Source organism: Salvelinus alpinus, chromosome 26 (genome assembly GCF_045679555.1).
Source record: "Salvelinus alpinus chromosome 26, SLU_Salpinus.1, whole genome shotgun sequence".
NCBI lineage: Eukaryota > Metazoa > Chordata > Actinopteri > Salmoniformes > Salmonidae > Salvelinus > Salvelinus alpinus.
In genome coordinates, this window is record NC_092111.1 from 8864960 (window position 1) to 8882510 (window position 17551).

The 17551-nt window shown below is 43.3% G+C and overlaps 1 protein-coding gene across 1 annotated transcript; it reads left to right on the forward strand.

The window, feature by feature from the left end:
• Positions 1 to 1666: 1666 nt before the first annotated feature.
• Positions 1667 to 15998, forward strand: LOC139554593 (hepatic leukemia factor-like). The gene is made up of 4 exons (XM_071367517.1): positions 1667 to 2689; positions 6967 to 7389; positions 10554 to 10819; positions 12349 to 15998. The coding sequence occupies exons 1-4, from the start codon at positions 2500 to 2502 to the stop codon at positions 12562 to 12564; spliced, it is 1095 nt and encodes a 364-aa protein (XP_071223618.1). The 5' UTR covers positions 1667 to 2499; the 3' UTR covers positions 12565 to 15998.
• The last annotated feature ends 1553 nt before the right edge of the window (positions 15999 to 17551 follow it).

Genomic DNA, 17551 nt, shown 5'->3' on the forward strand with positions numbered 1-17551 from the left:
TAAATATTTGTCCATGTTTTAAATGTGTTGATCGTGGCATTTGATATTTTTGCTCTTAAAAACAGCACTATTACCTCCATCTAGTGGCTTGTAGGTCTAATGCATACAGGGGTGTGTTTTAAGCACTTTTTAAGATAGCACTACAATTAAGCTGTTGTACTTCTAAAGTGTGACTCATAAACGGGAAGTTTATTAAATGATCTTCATAATCATAACTAACTTAAACTTTCGAAGAAAATATTAGCTAGAGGGTTAGTATATTGAAGTACCTTTTTATATATATATATATTTTAAGTATTGACGCTTATTAGGCTACATTGTATTATTAGTAGGGCCAAGTATTAATAGCCTATTCAATTCAATTTTATTTTAATTCAATTCAATTCAATTTTATTTTATATAGCCCTTCGTACATCAGCTAATATCTCGAAGTGCTGTACAGACACCCAGCCTAAAACCCCAAACAGCTAGTAATGCAGGTGTAGAAGCACGGTGGCTAGGAAAAACTCCCTAGAAAGGCCAAAACCTAGGAAGAAACCTAGAGAGGAACCAGGCTATGAGGGGTGGCCAGTCCTCTTCTGGCTGTGCTATTGTCATTATTGGAATGCTATAAGGAAAATGATCAAGCCAAACTATTACACTGTGGGGTGGTCACCAACTAAATACTTTAATACATGTCAAAGCAAATTCAGTATCTCGATCTACCTAAATGCAACACTAATCCGTTCAATCTCTCTGGCCTCACTTGCCTCTTTTACTTCTGTCTCACGCGGCCCTACCATGGGGAAGTCTTTGGGCGGAGCCAATGACCTATTTTTGTCCAATAGCGTTCGGCAAAGGGCAGAGACTGACCTAATTTGGACCAATCGCAGCGAGGCAAGGCTGCGGGTAGGCACCACTCGAGCGTGCCATGGCCATGTGCTCGCTTTGAGAGCAGGAATCGTTCTTAAAGTGGTAGAGAGATATTTTGTTGCGGCCAAAACACTGACTTTCACGTTTTGGACCGAAGTAGATGTGATAATATTGATAATGATGATTTGAATGATTTGATTAATTTAACTATCACACAAAATCACGAAAGGGATCCGAATCCTTTAAATTTCGGAGATAGCCCACACACAAAGTAGCATACAAGGAATTTATTGGTAAAATCTTTGAAAATAAATGAGGCTACTGAACATTGCAGAGCAATTCCATTCTTGTGTTGGCATAGGATTGGCTACAGGACCCGTGATCATAATCAATTAAACATATATGTATGTTGGTTCAATAATCTCGTGGTTACTGGTTTACCTTCATTACTGACAGTAAAGTCAACCACGTGTTCCATCGGTCCATCACCAGGAGGGCCATTGAAAGTTATGCAGGAGGCGACTTGCTATGGTGGTTGTGGTTTGAGAAGAGTAATCAACAACTCCTTCTGTGACTGTTTTGCTTATGGAGGTGCTCATTAATGCTGTTTGGGGCGTTTTAGTAGGTGTGGATCATGAATATTGACCAGTCTCTCCCCCAGCGCCAATCCCCGGTGAGCGGTGATGTCATGAGAGCGGCCCGTGTTCATTCCAGCTGACTCTAGCCGCGCCGCGCTTGGTTGCTTCCTTGCTGGCAGTTTACAGAAAGGGAGGGAGGGATTGGGTGAAGGTGAACGACAAAAATAACGACAGAGAAAGAGGGAGGGAGAGAGAGAGAGCGCGCGACTAAGTGGGGAGAGGAAAACAAGGGACATCAACATCTATACTACTCTCATGATGTTGGATATTATTTGACGAAGCCTTTTTCCCCCTTATCACCCCCCACCCTTTACCCCCCCCCCCCCCTCCACCCCCAAACATACACTTCTTTTCAACTTTCTCTATTATTGGATTTCTTTGAGTTTTGAGACTTTACGTAGGACTACACATTCAATGCTCTCCGTTATATTATAGGCATTTCTCCAAAATCCATTTAAATTATTTTTCGTGGAATATTTTTGTCCAGGTCAAGAAGAAAATCAACTCGGTGCGATGCCTATTATCCTCAAATAAACGGACATCATCAAGCAAGGAATGTTTCGCGAAATCTGAGCGCTGATGTCCAACTTTGTTTATCTCATAGATAGAGGCTGGAATAAGAGATTTATTAAAGGGCCCATTGCATCTGGCAAGATTATAGAATCGAACACTTATTTGACCATGGACATTTCTTTGAGGACATCATTTTCACTTTTGATTTCTCCATGGACATTTGGAAGATCAATAGTTTATTGTTGATGTCAAGTTATATTTGATATGTCGAATTTCACTGTTATTCTCTAGCACTTTCTTAATTCATATTTAGAAAAACTATCATTCGGTGTTCGAATGAGGTAAATAACAGTTGGTGTAGCAGTGTGTATTCAGCTGTCCACCCTTTTAATCGTCACGTCACTGTGTTGTGAACCCGTTCACAGCCAGTCAATCGTTTGTGGATTAATCGGATAAATTCCGCGTTCATTCCACGGTGGGAATCAACGGCGTACCAATGTCTAGGCCGCTCACACAGCTCCTACCGCCTGACCTCCCTGCCGGAGCGAGCCCACAGTTAAGTACGGGTAACCTCGCAGGTAGTGTCCCGACCGGCGGACACTTGAACTCCATGGCCAGCCTCAAGACTCTCCTACAGCTGCCCATCAAGGCTGACCAGCGAGCGAAGGACTGCTGTGCAATGAAAGGTGAGGTTTGTTTGTTTGTGTGTGTGTGGTGGGGGCAGGGAGGGAAGGAAGGGGGAAGTTCATGCATATCAAATGTTAAAATGAATAAATACACACACACAGGCTGGCCTGCAATCTTTGTTTTCATTCTGTTGGCTTGAATTCATGTTTATAAATATAAAGTGTATAGGCTTGACAATTCTTGCTTTGACTTGTATCATGCATTACTTATGGAAATAGGTTCATATTTTTAAGACAACACAGCAACAAGAACACACACACACACAAACAGCGTTGAACATTAGTGCTTTTATCCTTCAATAAAGACCTTCAATAAGGTCATAGCTCATGATATTGATGTACACTGAGTGTACAAAACATTAGGAATGCCTTCCTAATATTTTAGTTGTACCCCCTTTTGCCCTCAGAACAGTCTCAATTCATTGGGGGCATGGACTCTGCAAGGTGTCAAGTGTTCCACAGGGTTGCTGGACCATGACTCAAATGCTTCCTACAGTTGTGTCATGTTGGCTGGATGTCCTTTGGGTTGTGGACCATTCTTTATACACACGGGAAACTGTTGAGCGTGAACAACCCAGCAGCGTTGCAGTTCTTGACACACTCAAACCGGGAGGCGCCTGGCACCTACTACCATACCCTGTTCAAAGGCATTTACATTTGTCTTGCCCATTCACCTGCTGAATGGCACACACACACAATCTCAAAGCTGAAACATTATTTTTTTAAACCTGACTCCTACACTGATTGAAGTGACATCAATAAGGGATCATAGCTTTCACCTGGATTCACCTGGTCAGTCTGTCAGGGAAAGAGCAGGTGTTCTTAATGTTTTGTACACTCAGTGTATAAAGATGTCTAACACCAGTTCTCAATCCAACAAACATTGATTTTCACACTAGAGCCATTTTAAGTACACATTTTAGATTTCTGCCTAAACAGAAAAGTATTATTTATCATAAGTGCCATAAGCAATACCTAGTAATTATTATACTGCCAGAAAGATTAAAGTCTCACTTTTCTGGTATTTTTTAAAATAAATTGCTGAGGTGTAGTTACTTTTGAGGAAACAAACTCAAATTTACAGTACATTTATGATGGAAATATTTAAAAAATCATGTATCATTTGTTTCCTATTCATGGGTTGCGTGTTTCGTCACGATATTGTTTTGAACGTTCGATTTGTACTGATGCCCAACGAGCGTTCAACTCAATGCATCCTCAATGAGCGCTGATGAAGATTTGATCAAAATTGCATTACATTGGCTTGGAAATACAATGCCATTCAAAGGGAGGCAATTAATTTGTAGCAAAACCTTTTGTCATAATTTTGATGTCGCCAGATTGACTTTAGAGGCAGTACAACGTTAGCTAAAATTGAGGGGAGGTCACCTGATTTTAGCTACCTAAAGTTAGATTTGCTAGCTAATTTTTGGGACGAACTTTGCCAGCCAATGACAACATTGCCATCTGTCTAAAGTACATTTGGCGACATGATAATGCTGGCAAAGTTGTTTCCTACTAAACATTTCACTACTTTACCAATGCCATCGTATTTCCAGGCACTATATTGTAATTTACACAAAACAGTCCAGAATGACTGGGCACCACTATTGTGCGGCTTGAGAACGTTCCTGACCTGACCGAGTGACGGAGGTGCAACCTATGAATTCAACAAAAATAGGTCTTGACGTTATTTAAATGCTTTCTAAATATAGTAACATTCAAATGATAAATGACTTACTATAATATTCCAACTTTCCTATAACTGTGAAATAAATATGATCACACTTAGTGACAGTACAAAATTGGCACCATTTCATATAAATGACGACGGACAAGTTTCTGCCCAGCAAAGCAGAGACGCCATTTAAGCGGTCGCTAACTTGTTACAACTTCAGCTTTAAGCACAAGTTCCTCTTTGAGCAATTGAAAGTGGTCTTGTTGAAATTCTACAAAATTATTTTGTATCTTTTCTTGTTGAAAGATCTAAATCCAGCTGAGAACGTCGCAGCGAGACGTGTGCCGTGTTCATTGGAAGCGGAGCTACAAGGCTCACAGCCAGAGGAAATTGATCCTTTGTCTGGATAGGCCAGAAAATGTGACGTGTTGCTCCATATGCAAATGAGGTGTTAGATTTTCACATACTGAGTCTCAGATGAAAGAGGAGAGAAGCATGCGGAACGGGACAACCAGAGCTTTCATGGAGTGCACAGCCATTGATGTTATGCCGTTCACAGAGTGCCCTGTACACAAAAAATACGGGCGGAACCGGTCCAGAACCACACAAAATCATCTAAATAGGGGACTTAACGTTTAAGTTGACTGGATGTCACAACCTCACTCAACTTCTGTCTGGATAACATCCTCCCCCTGGTGGCTATATAGTTGAACAACGTCCCTCCACCATTTACATGGATGGTCTTTGTGTGAGAGATGATGCTGATCAAGACTGACAGCTCTTCCATTGGAGTCCGAGCACAAAGGGCCTACCAGCATCAAGTTCACCATCAGAACATGCATAGTCGTGGTGCATCACTAATGTTAAGGGATGGAGAAGGGTTTTATTACATGAGATGGAGTCTTGAGTCTTTTTTGCATCCGAGAGAGTTAGTTGCCTGAGGCTTCGATGCATGATGCATTTCCCTTAAAACAAAAACAGTATATTCCTCTCCCTGGCATGCTTTGTTCTTCGCCCTCGTATACACCCACATGCTGTACGCATCTCTCCTCTCTCTCCCTCGTCTATTCTCCTCTCTATCCTCTAGCACGTTTACCATATCTCCTCATTCACTCCTCTTGCACTTCGCACATCTCCCTCACTCCCCCTTCACGTCTGTCTCTTCTCATCCCTCTTTTTTCTTTGCATTGCACATCTCTCTCTTTTCTCTCCTTCTCTATCCTCTCCCATCACCCCCCTCCTCCTATTTGCACTCCCTCTTATTTCTCTCCTCACCCTTCATTATCATCTGCTATATTTCCTCTCATCCCCCAATGTCGCCCTATCAGCCATCTCTCCTATTTGAATCTCTTTAATCTCCACTCCTCTTCCCTTTCCTCTCCCTTATCAACCCATCTCCTTTTATATTCATTCCCTCTGTCTCTTTTTACTGTCTCCATTCCCTGTAATTACTCCTCTGTTTGTTCCTTCTCCTCTCTCTGATTTGGCGTTGCTTTCCCTTCCCTTTCTCCCCTCTCATTTCTCCTGTCTTCTCTATCCTCTCTCCTGTCAGTCTTTCTTATTTTGCATTCCCTTTTTTCCCCCCACTCCCTCTCTCTCTTCCCTCCTACATGTCTCTCTCCTCTCCATCTGCATGTGTGTGCGTGCTGACAATAATGTGCTGTGCTGTCCAGAGCCACCAGTACAGTCCGGGTGTGATCGTCACACTATGAATCAGGCCTGTCACCCTTTCCCCTACCACTTCTGCCTTGTCTCTGTGAAATCCTCTGCCTAGCTCTCAGCGGGGTCACACTGATAGTCATCCGCCATTTTTGAGCTTCCTCTCCCTGCTCATTAATCTGATTGCTCTCGCCGCCCCTTATTACCTCCTCCAACTCAAGGGGATGAGGGGCTGAGACACCAGACGATGCCACCTCTGCTAATAGTTTTAGTATAGCATCTCATTCTTTCTTCATGATGTTAGCCTACCATCTCACTCTTGCCTCATTATGTTAGCATATCATCTCACTCTTCCTTCATTATGTTAGCTTAGCATCTCACTCTTTCCTCATGATGTTAGCTTAGCATCTCACTCTTTCCTCATGATGTTAGCTTAGCATCTCACTCTTTCCTCATGACGTTAGCTTAGCATCTCACTCTTCCTTCATTATGTTAGCTTAGCATCTCACTCTTTCCTCATGATGTTAGCTTAGCATCTCACTTCTTCTTCATGATGTTAGAGCCACATTTCAGTCCACCTTCATGATATTTGCATAGCTCCCTTCCTCACATTATTCAGCCAGCCTGTGTGTGAATGGGAAGACTGCTGCCACTGTTGCTGATGCATCCATGTAATGGCGGTTGGTTGCCTGCAAAGCTGATAAGGGCACGAGGCTCGCAGGCAGATTATGTGATGATAAGAGACATCAGTGATGAACACTGAAGAGGCTGGATTGTTGCACTCAATGGCCCTTCTTTCTCTCTCTCTCGCTATCTCTTCTTCTCCTCAATGTTCTCTCTCTTTTATTCTCTCTTTCTCTCTCGCTCTTTCATGCTCGCTCTCTCTCCATCTCTCTTCTCTCCATCTTTTTTTCTCTCCCTCCCAATCTCCCGCTAACAGACAAAGACAAGCCCCAGGACTCGGACGAGGACACCATGGGTGGGGGCCCAGGCGGACGGCCTTCCCAGTCGGCTTTCCTGGGGCCCCATCTGTGGGAGCGCACGCTACCCTGTAGCGACGGTGGCCTCTTCCAGCTGCAGTACATGGACCTGGAGGAGTTCCTGACTGAGAACGGCATGGCCATGCACAGCAAAGGTGGCAACGGCGCCAGCGCCAGCGCCCAGGTGCCCTCGCAGAGCTCCCTGCAGTCGGCCGTGCCCAACCAGAGCTCCCAGTGCCCGCCGTCCTCCCCTCCACTATGTTCTTCTTCATCGTCCTCCATGTCCTCCTCATCTTCCTCCTCCTCGCTGCTGGGCCTGGACAACGGGCCGCCACCACCAAACGGACTGCCAGGCATGATGGGAGGGCCCGAGTGCCTACGTGGTTAGTAGGGTGTGTGGTTAAAGAGGGGAGGGTGTGGGTGGGTCCAGGTACGTGTGTGTGTTTGATTGTGTCCATGCAAGTGTTTTGTTTCTTTTTGACCATATGTTTGCATGTCTTGCGTTGGTGTGTCAAATCAAATCACATTTTATTTGTCACATACACGTGTTCAGCAGATGTTATTGCGGGTGTATCAAAATGCTTGTGTTTCTAGCTCCAGCAGTGCAGTAATATCTAATAAGTAATATCTAACAATTTCACAACAATACACACACACACACACACACAAATCTGTGTGTCTGAGCAAATCTTGTGTGTGGAAGATCGACAATGTTGCAAGATTGCTGGAACCGTCATTGCAGTAGTTGCACCCTCCTCAACATTCCCTAGGTCGGCATTGGTTGGTGGGGGAAAGCACGGCAGTTTGTGGAGCTCAAAGGCAAAAACAACTATGTAGGAGAGCCAGTGGAACGGCTTTGTGTTTTGTTTGTCTAGTGTGAAATTGGTGGCATGATGCTGGCCGGAGATGCGCATGGGACAGGGGACAAAAATATTAGTAGAAGCTATATAAAAAGACGGGGTGTAGTCTCAAGCTAGTCCAGTAGACTTTTCACTGCCCTTTTATTTTGACACCATCGCCTTCTGGTGGCATTTTCTAAACAACACGTACTATTGTATACTACCTTCATAAAGTACATTTTGTTTTCAAAACTACAAGCACATGCTTTACAATAACCATCAAGGTGTACCCTTTCCATGCATACTAAATGTTTGCACTTTAGGTGACTTGACCTATATTGCAGACTCCATGGGTTGCTAGGGGCAGATTCTTCTGACATTGCCAGCAGTAAGATTGTAGTTCCATTTCCAAAAAGACAAGGACTGTAGCCTTCAAATAGTTATGTCACTTTCTATTTTCTGACAAAACATTCTTGCCCGATCTGGTACTGGGTCCAAAACAACCACTCAGGGTTTACAAATACAGATCTGCTAGATATGAGCAACACAAACACACGACATTTATAAAGAGAACCTACACTGATTAGTTACAGCACAGGAAAGACAATCAGAGTTACACCTTAGCTTGGAGAAATAAACAAGTACATCAATCATAGAGATGGTGAGGTTAACTTAAGAAACTCCCCTCTTTTACCACATTGATTCATTTGAATGAAATGTGGAGATGAACGGGTTATTAAGAAGACTCTGCAGTACAGTAAAAACTGCACAGAGAGAGAGGGAGAGAGAGCTGTCATTTTTCTCTCCCTCACTCTCCCCCCTCCCTCTCTCACACGCTTGGGCCATGTGCAGGCATCACGTCACGTGCCGATGCAGAGAGCAATGGAGCGAGAGACGGGAAGGGTGGGGCGTAGGAAGAGGGAGGGGTTGGAGGGAGGCATAGAGGGGGAGTAAAGCAGAGAGCGAGAGATAACATTGCATAAGACTAGCCTAGCATAAAGAAGCAGAGAGATTTACATTGCAGAGATAACGCCACCATGTCGCCACACCAGTGTCTTTACACACTGAACAACATTGTGACATAACATTTCAGAATTTCATGTTGTTGACAAGGACTGAGGGAAAGACTGCTGTGAAATGAAAGGTGAGGTGTATTGTTTGTGTGTGATGGGGGGGGGGGGTAGTTTGTCCTATGGATACTTAGGAAGGAAGAAATCTGTGTATATTTTAAATATAAGGTAGAGGGAGGTGGTGGTATGTTGGGTTGGAGGGATATTGTAGGGAACTGTCTTTGTGGTGGCTATGGAGCAAGGGGACTGGGGAATGCATTTTATGTAACACACTTCCTACATTCCATTTCAGCATTGCATTTCCTCAAGTGTTTTCTAAAGACAGAGCACAATCAAACAATTGTTGCCAACAAGACTGATTTCCCCAGAGAGAATGCAATAATCAATAACACCGAGACCAATATTTAATTGAAATGTAAAATGAAATGGCTATGTTATAGCTAATTTATGAACGTATAGGGAATGGGTTGTCTTCCAGAGAGCAGCTGGTCTTGATTAGGCTATACCCTTGACAAAAAGCTGCTGTGGCCATAGCTATAGCTCATATTACACCTCAGGGAAATAAAACAATGTTGTGAAGGCCTAATAAATTGCAGTCTAATTTCACTGGTTAAAGTGGAGTGTGAAAAAATAACGACAAATAGTAAGTGTGTTTGGATTATGAACGCTTTAAAATCCTGCTTCAAAGTGTTACCTTGAAAATTAGCATGTATTGCTATCAAATGTCAAAAAAATGTATATTAAAGGGGTTGGTTCACTATTTTACAACCTGATGACAGATGGTTCCTCACCCTGAACGTAGTCTATGGGCCAGGAGGAACTGTAATCAGGTTTCTTTCAACAGCCACTACAAACTTCAGTTAACTTTATAGACACCACAAGCTAACAATCAATGGAAGTGATGGGGGCATGTGTGTTTTTTTTAAATGGCAAAATCACCTTTAAGCAACATCAAACTAAATATGGAGTTGATTTAAATTGATTTCAGGGGATTTGGACATTATTTTTGTAAACATGCTCACATGCCCCGCATCACTTCCGTTCACTCTTAGCTTGTGGTGGCTAAGGATAGCTGAAGTGGGTAGTGACTGTTTATTGAAAACCGAACCTTGGATTACATAGACCACTTTCAGGGTGATGAACCATCTAACATCAAGTTGTAAAATATTGAACTACTCCTTTAAAGATAATACTAATTTTACTAACTGAGGGAAATATAGTATGACATTGATCAAAGGTTAAAGAGGGGGGAGAGAGCAATGGCCATACGAAAGCTCAGTGCTGTGTGTAGAAGGTTGTTTACACAGCAGCACTGTTCTTGGATCAGTTTCAACTTTTTGCCCAAAATGGTTGTTATTAGGATTGGGCATTGATGTCGGCTTATCCTGGATCAGCCAGCTCAACCACATGACTGACTGATTGATGTAGCCTATGCTTCCACCTGGTGGACGATCTGTATCCCTGCAGCCACCGTGCAGCAGCCAGTTTATAAACGAGTGATGTTGCCATATACACAGAAATAACAAATCCTCTTTACCTTATTCTCGGCATGCTGGAGGCTTTGACCCTTCACCCTGGCCACGGTGGAAGCATGTGACAAACCAAAAGTTTTGTTTTTGTTGGCCTCTCTCATTATAGGTGGCCAGGTCATGCCTCCAGACCTCTCGCCCTCCTCCACCACCACCTCCTCCTGCCTCCCCGGGCCGCCAGGAGGCTCACTGGTCGCCAACGGCACCGCTGACGTCATGGTGAACTTTGACCCGGACCCAGCGGACGTGGCGCTGTCCAGCGTGCCGGGCCAGGAGGCCTTCGACCCCCGGAGGCACCGCTTCTCGGACGAGGAGCTCAAGCCACAGCCCATGATCAAGAAAGCCCGCAAGATGCTGGTCCCAGATGAGCAGAAGGTACTACATTTCTTGCGATTCTTGGCTTTAAACGTAGTTTGCACCTAAGAAGCTTCAAGGTAAAGTTAGCAATACGATGTCATCATACGAAGCGGGGCAACTTCCTGCTTACTCAAGTGAATGACAACGGGGGCATGCCTCAAGGAAGGGCACACATTGGGGAGGGGCAAGTTTGAACTGGCCTGTAGATATGCATGCAATACATAACAAGGTAAGAATGAGGTAGGAAACTCTCATATTGCTTGCTGTAGAGTAGCTCATTGTGACGGCATTGTTATTAAGGCACGCACTTTAATCAAATCTTTATATACAGTTGAAGTCAGAAGTTTACATACACTTAGGTTGGAGTCATTAAAACTTGTTTTTCAACCACTCCACACATTTCTTGTTAACGAACTATAGTTTTGGCAAGTCGGTTAGGACATCTACTTTGTGCATGACACAAGTCCAACAATTGTTTACAGACAGATTATTTCACTTATAATTCACTGTATCACAATTCCAGTGGGTCAGAAGTTTACATACTCTAAGTTGACTGCCTTTAAACAGCTTGGAAAATTCCAGAAAATTATGTCATGGCTTTAGAAGCTTCTGATAGGCTAATTGACATCATTTGAGTCAATTGGATGTGTACCTGTGGATGTATTTCAAGGCCTACCTTCAAACTCAGTGCCTCTTCGCTTGACATCATAGGAAAATCTAAATAAATCAGCCAAGACCTCGGAAAATAAATGGTTCATCCTTGGGAGCAATTTCCAAACGCCTGAAGGTACCACGTTCATCTGTACAAACAATAGTACGCAAGTATAAACACCATGGGACCACACAGCCATCATACCGCTCAGGAAGGAGACGCGCTCTGTCTCCTAGAGATGAATGTCCTTTTGTGTGAAAAGTGCAAATCAATCCGAGAACAACAGCAAAGAACCTTGTGAAGATGTTGGAGGAAACAGGTACAAAAGTATCTATGACCCCAAGCATACTTCCAAAGTTATGGCTTAAGGACAACAAAGTCAAGGTATTGGAGTGGCCATCACAAAGCCCTGACCTCAATCCTATAGAAAATATGTGGGCAGAACTGAAAAAGCGTGTGCGAGCAAGGAGGCCTACAAACCTGACTCAGTTACACCAGCTCTGTCAGGAGGAATGGGCCAAAATTCACCCAACTTATTGTGGGAAGCTTTTGGAAGGCTACCCGAAACGTTTGACCCAAGTTAAACAATTTAAAGGCAATGCTACCAAATACTAATTGAGTGTATGTAAACTTCTGACCCACTGGGAATGTGATGAAAGAAATAAAAGCTGAAATCATTCTCTCAACTGTTATACTGAGTTTAAAGGTATTTGGCTAAGGTGTATGTAAACTTCTGACTTCAACTGTACATGCTTCAAGTGTGAAACTACAATGCTCAGCTTTGACACCTCTCCCCCTTCCCCCATTGCCATCACAAAACTGACCCTTCTTGCCCCTCTCTTCCTCTCCCTTTCCTCCCCCACAACACGCCTCTACTTTGCCGTGACTCCTGCAGGACGACAAGTACTGGAGCCGGCGCTACAAGAACAACGAGGCGGCCAAGCGCTCACGTGACGCCCGGCGCCTCAAGGAGAACCAGATCACGGTGCGCGCCGCCTTCCTGGAGCGAGAGAACGCTGCTCTCAGACAGGAAGTGGCCGACATGCACAAGGAGCTGGGCCGCTGCCGCAACATCCTCAACAAGTTCGAGAGCCGACACGGAGACTTGTGAGGAAGAAGAAGAAGATGAGGGGAAGAGTGGAGGAAGGAGAGGGTTAGAAGGCAGCCCCAACATTGGCAGCACTTTAGTTGAGGAGGTGCGCGTACGGCCTACGTAGACGTGACGTAAGCATTGTATGACACCTGGCGTAAGCATTCGTGTTGTGAGTAGCCCGCAGTGTTGTAGTGAGTGCAGCCTTCATTTTGTGTATCTGTGCTATGCTGGTTTCACTTCCCGTGTCTCTTTGACAGGTTGCGTCGTGACGTCATTCAGTGTTTATATCAGGTGCGTTGCAGTGTTTTTTCGGGTAATGCGCAGGCCATACGCGCACCCATTCAGATGGGTGTGTTCAAGTCATACAGATCACAGACGACTAATGTTTTTAAGCTAAAGGCAAGGAGACAAGCCAGGGGAGGACAGATGTGTAATTTTTTCTATGACTAAACATGTATATTTTTTAACTGTACTGAGCAAGGAGGGAGGCATGGGCAAACTAGAAAACATAGGATGAGCTATATCTAGAGGAGGAGGATTAGGAGAGGTAGGCAGAAGAGAGGAAAGCAAAGAGATTTCAACATAGGAAAACTGTATATTTTTATATTTGCAAAAACAGTTCAGAGGAGATTTTGGAAATACTCTTTTGTATATTTTATATATGGGTGAGTTTAGTAGAGAGATTGGGGCTATATGAAGATGTTTTAACAACAGGGTAGATTGATAAATTATATATTTTGAACTTTGAACAACCATCCCGGTTTAGGGACATCGATCCCGAAGAGGTTTTAAGATAGAAGGGTCAGAGGTCGTAATAGAGAATGTATAATGGTTGTTTCCAGGGAAAACATGGCGGCGAGAGAGGAGATGTATCTTAGTAAATGATTGTGGACATGAACAGATAGAAGGTTAAATAAACATTGTATAGTTTAAATAGTGTTCTTGTGGGTTTGTTCAAGCACTTAAAGGAAATTTTCATATTTTTTCACTCCAGCACCACCTCAACATCAACATATGTGAAAATGGCACGTTTCTATGTTTTATAGTAAAATAAATAGAGGAAGGTAAGTGTTTTCAATTAGATCCTAAACCAGTTAGTAGGAAATTAGTAGGCAATGCCTACTCATAATTGGTTAAAAATCACATGATGCACACCGAAGATGTCATTGGGGGAAACACTTATCTTAGAAACATGCAATTTTCACATATGTTGATGTTGGGGTGGTGCTGGAGATGATGAATGTGAAAAGTGGTGGAGTTGCCCTTTAATTTATTATCTTCTTTTTGATTCCTTTCTTGCATTAAATCTTTTTAATTGTGTGTCTGGCAGTGAGGGGGAGAGAGAGAGAATTTATTGAAATGCTGCAGTCAGTGATCTATCACGAGAACAGCTGCATACGCACTGATGTTTGTGAATAAATATCGGTCAAATGTGTTGCCAGGTACTCATGTAGATGGGTGAATATGTTTGGCTCAGGCGCAAACACAGACAGACACACACCGCAAACAAACATGACTAGCCAAACAGTCCAATAACCTGGACCAGTGACTACGTATGCATTTTCACATTACACACACACACATGCACGCCTGCATGTACGCGCACACACACACACACACACTCTTATTTCAAATCAAATGTATTTATAAAGCCCTTCTTACATCAGCTGATATCTCAAAGTGCTGTACAGAAACCCAGCCTAAAATCCCAAAAAGCAAGCAATGCAGGTGTAGAAGCACGGTGGCTAGGAAAAACTCCCTAGAAAGGCCAGAACCTAGGAAGAAACCTAGAGAGAAACCAGGCTATGAGGCGTGGCCAGTCCTCTATTTGGCCCTGAAAGCAAGCTGGACCTTGAAACACAGGGCTGGTGTACAATAGCACACAACCAGTCAAGGCAAATAACACTTCCTCACTTTCTACAGCACATGCTGGGAATTTGTCCCTCTCTCCCTCATCCTTGATCCATTTTGAAGTGTGAAACTGGTTTAGAATTGACCGCCTAGGTTAAGTTGGCAGTGTTCAGCATGAACTGGAGCACTCTGCCACTTAACACACCCCGAGTTTGATTATAATGATGATTATTATTGTGGACTATGTATGGTGCTCAACCTGTTCCTCCATCTGAACATAGACAACCCGACACAGTAACTGAACTGCCTAAAGCCTTTAATTTATTTTTGATTTGTTCTTTATTTTTGCGTGTCGTACTGTAAGAGTACGTCTGGTATAGAGTGACGCACACAAGAGTATGTCTATACCTCTCCTCAACAAGATAACCCAGTGAAACAGTGCACCCTTATGCACCGTACACATGTACAATTAAATACTCCAGCTATTCTCTCACTAGATATGTGTGTATATAATATATCCTTGAACATATAAAATATCCGTGACTCTAGATGTAATAATATACATAGCTTGAATATATAAATGCAGTATAAGATGATTGGAATCATTATCAATTTCTCAGGCGTTCTGGGGGACAAAAAAAAAAAAACTCTTACGATAAATCTTAACTTTGATTACAGAAGTTGTGATTCTTAGTTTTATTTTTTTATCCGGGTTTGTCTGGATACATTTCGGAGCTGGCCCATTTTGGCAGTACAATTAGGTAGAGTTCGATGGAATTCCAACTCACCTTGGGAGGGATGTTCTAATTCAACCAGTTCTGGATTTGAAGGTCTTTGTTGATTTCAGACATAGCATTCAATGTTATGTTTTATTATTATTATTATTACAGTTATGATTGCTAGTATTATCGTTGTTGTTGTTGTTATTATTACCCTTATATTTATTGTCCTTGCTACAACTTTTAAGGGAGAATGCAGTTCTCATTTTATCTCCCTTGTATTTTTCAAGACCATCTTTACTCTACATTATTTTCTATGAGCCTGTTCACTATCGGCACCATCCAATGAGACTGTACAAAGCTCCAGGTGCACTGTGGGGACTGTAGTCTCGTCCGTGTGTTTTGTAATTGAACATAAGCTGAAACAACCACAAACTATGGACTTGAAACCCTGGAAGAATTTGAACTACATCTCCCAGCAGCAGGCTTCTAACACCGTCCATCTTTTGATGGAGAAAGAAGCAACTTTTTGATACCTGGAACTTGTTTGCAGAAACTTATAAACTTTTGACAGTGCTATTTTTCTATGTGTCTGTATATGCATACTGCAACTTTTTGTGGGCATTTGTAGCCCATCCTCACAGTGATGGTATGCTACTAAACGGCATTACGGGTAATGTGCACAGCCTATTTTCCCTTCCCCTTGTGGATTACAAACTACTCCCTGTTGTGACTGTTATAAATAAACTACAAGTCCCATGAGCACACCACTACCCAATTGCACCAGTAATCTCTACTGATCCTGCCTATAGGGATGCTGAGGAATGTGATCTGGTTTTTCCCGAAAACACCAATAAAGACTCGTCCTTACTCACTGAGAAAGCTTTTGTGGTGTCTTGTATGTTGTCATGATTTTATATCTTCTCTCTATGTGAAACTGCAGTGACTCGAACTCACACAGCATCAGAAAGTACAACAGAGCGCCAATGGGGGGCACTAAGGCCCGTTTAACATGGCGCTATTCTCGAGACCATATTAGACATCATAAAATGGCGGCCTAATGCTCCCAGTGCCACCTGTGACCAGTGGGCTGGTTCAGCTGTTCGTCAACATGGATTGCGTCAAGCAGTCCCCCACGTAACTCCATCTGCCATCTGTCCAATCAGTAGCAGCAGCAACAACATACCACCACACAGGTGTTAACTAACATGGGTTCAAATGATAGATCCACATGGACTCCCAGAGCATCTGTTTTTCTGACCACAGTATCCATTTCACCACGGAAAGTTTGCTAGACTTTGAGAGACTTCCGGGGCTCAACTTGATAAAAAGATGATAAACCTCAATCTGATTTCGCAGGTGAGGTAAATATTAGGTTGTACATAACCATTTCGGATGTTTGTAGTTCCTGAAAGACTCTAGCGCGGGTTGATTCCACGTATGACAACAAGGAACCGTCCACAACCACCGGATGCCATTTACATTACAATGACGTGATGACAATGTCTGAGTCGAAAAACAGTCTAGACTAAGTCACTGACCTTCATCTAGCAGAGCGCGTGTTACAGTATTACTATTGCAAGGTAGGAATGCCAACATATGAGGCTATTCGATAGGAGCAAAGCCAAAGGCAAGTTTGTCCCTCAGAGCAGTGATCATGAGCGGTGATTAAGTGGTGGACACACTGCAACCCTTTCAATTATCAAGGCCTCAGAGTGTCCTTGACAACACTGCTGGGGGACAAACGTGTTTCCTTCCATTGAGACGAGGGAGACGACTGTGGGTGTGTCCCATATGGCACCCTATTCCCTTTTTAGTGCACTACTTTGACCAGGGCTCACTACTTTTCAGCAAGACCCTCTTATCCAGGGCTCTGGTCAAAAGGAGGGGACTATAAAGGGAATAGGGTGCCATTTAAGACGCAGCCAGTGTTTTGACCACAGTATCAAGGCCTTGGCCTGCTACTGATTAAACCTGTACGGAGTGTTATTCAGATGTTGTCACTGAGCTAGGGAAATACCGGAAGAAGTACAGCGATGTGTGAAAGAAATAATAGATGGTAGAGAACAGGAAGATTACTTGAGGGAAATAATTGTACTTATTGTTTTACTGCAAGGAGGGATGGGTGGAAAGTGTTTGTGTGTGAACCTTTGAGAAGACAATTAGTCTAATAGCTTACAAAGAGAGAATGTGCGTGTGCAAGTTGGTGTGCCTGTGCAAGAGTGTGAGCCTGAGAGAATTGAAGAGAGAGACAAAGGGTGCTTGCTTGAGAGTGTGGCAGTGTAATGTCTCTACTTGTCTGAATGTCTATCTCTGCGCTCTTCAAAGCCTCGCTCAGCTCCCTACGGAACTGGATGAGAGGTCCCCTTCATTAGGGCTGTGTTATGTGCCATGCCTCAATGTAAGGTCCCTCCCAGTGGTGCCCATCTCTTCTC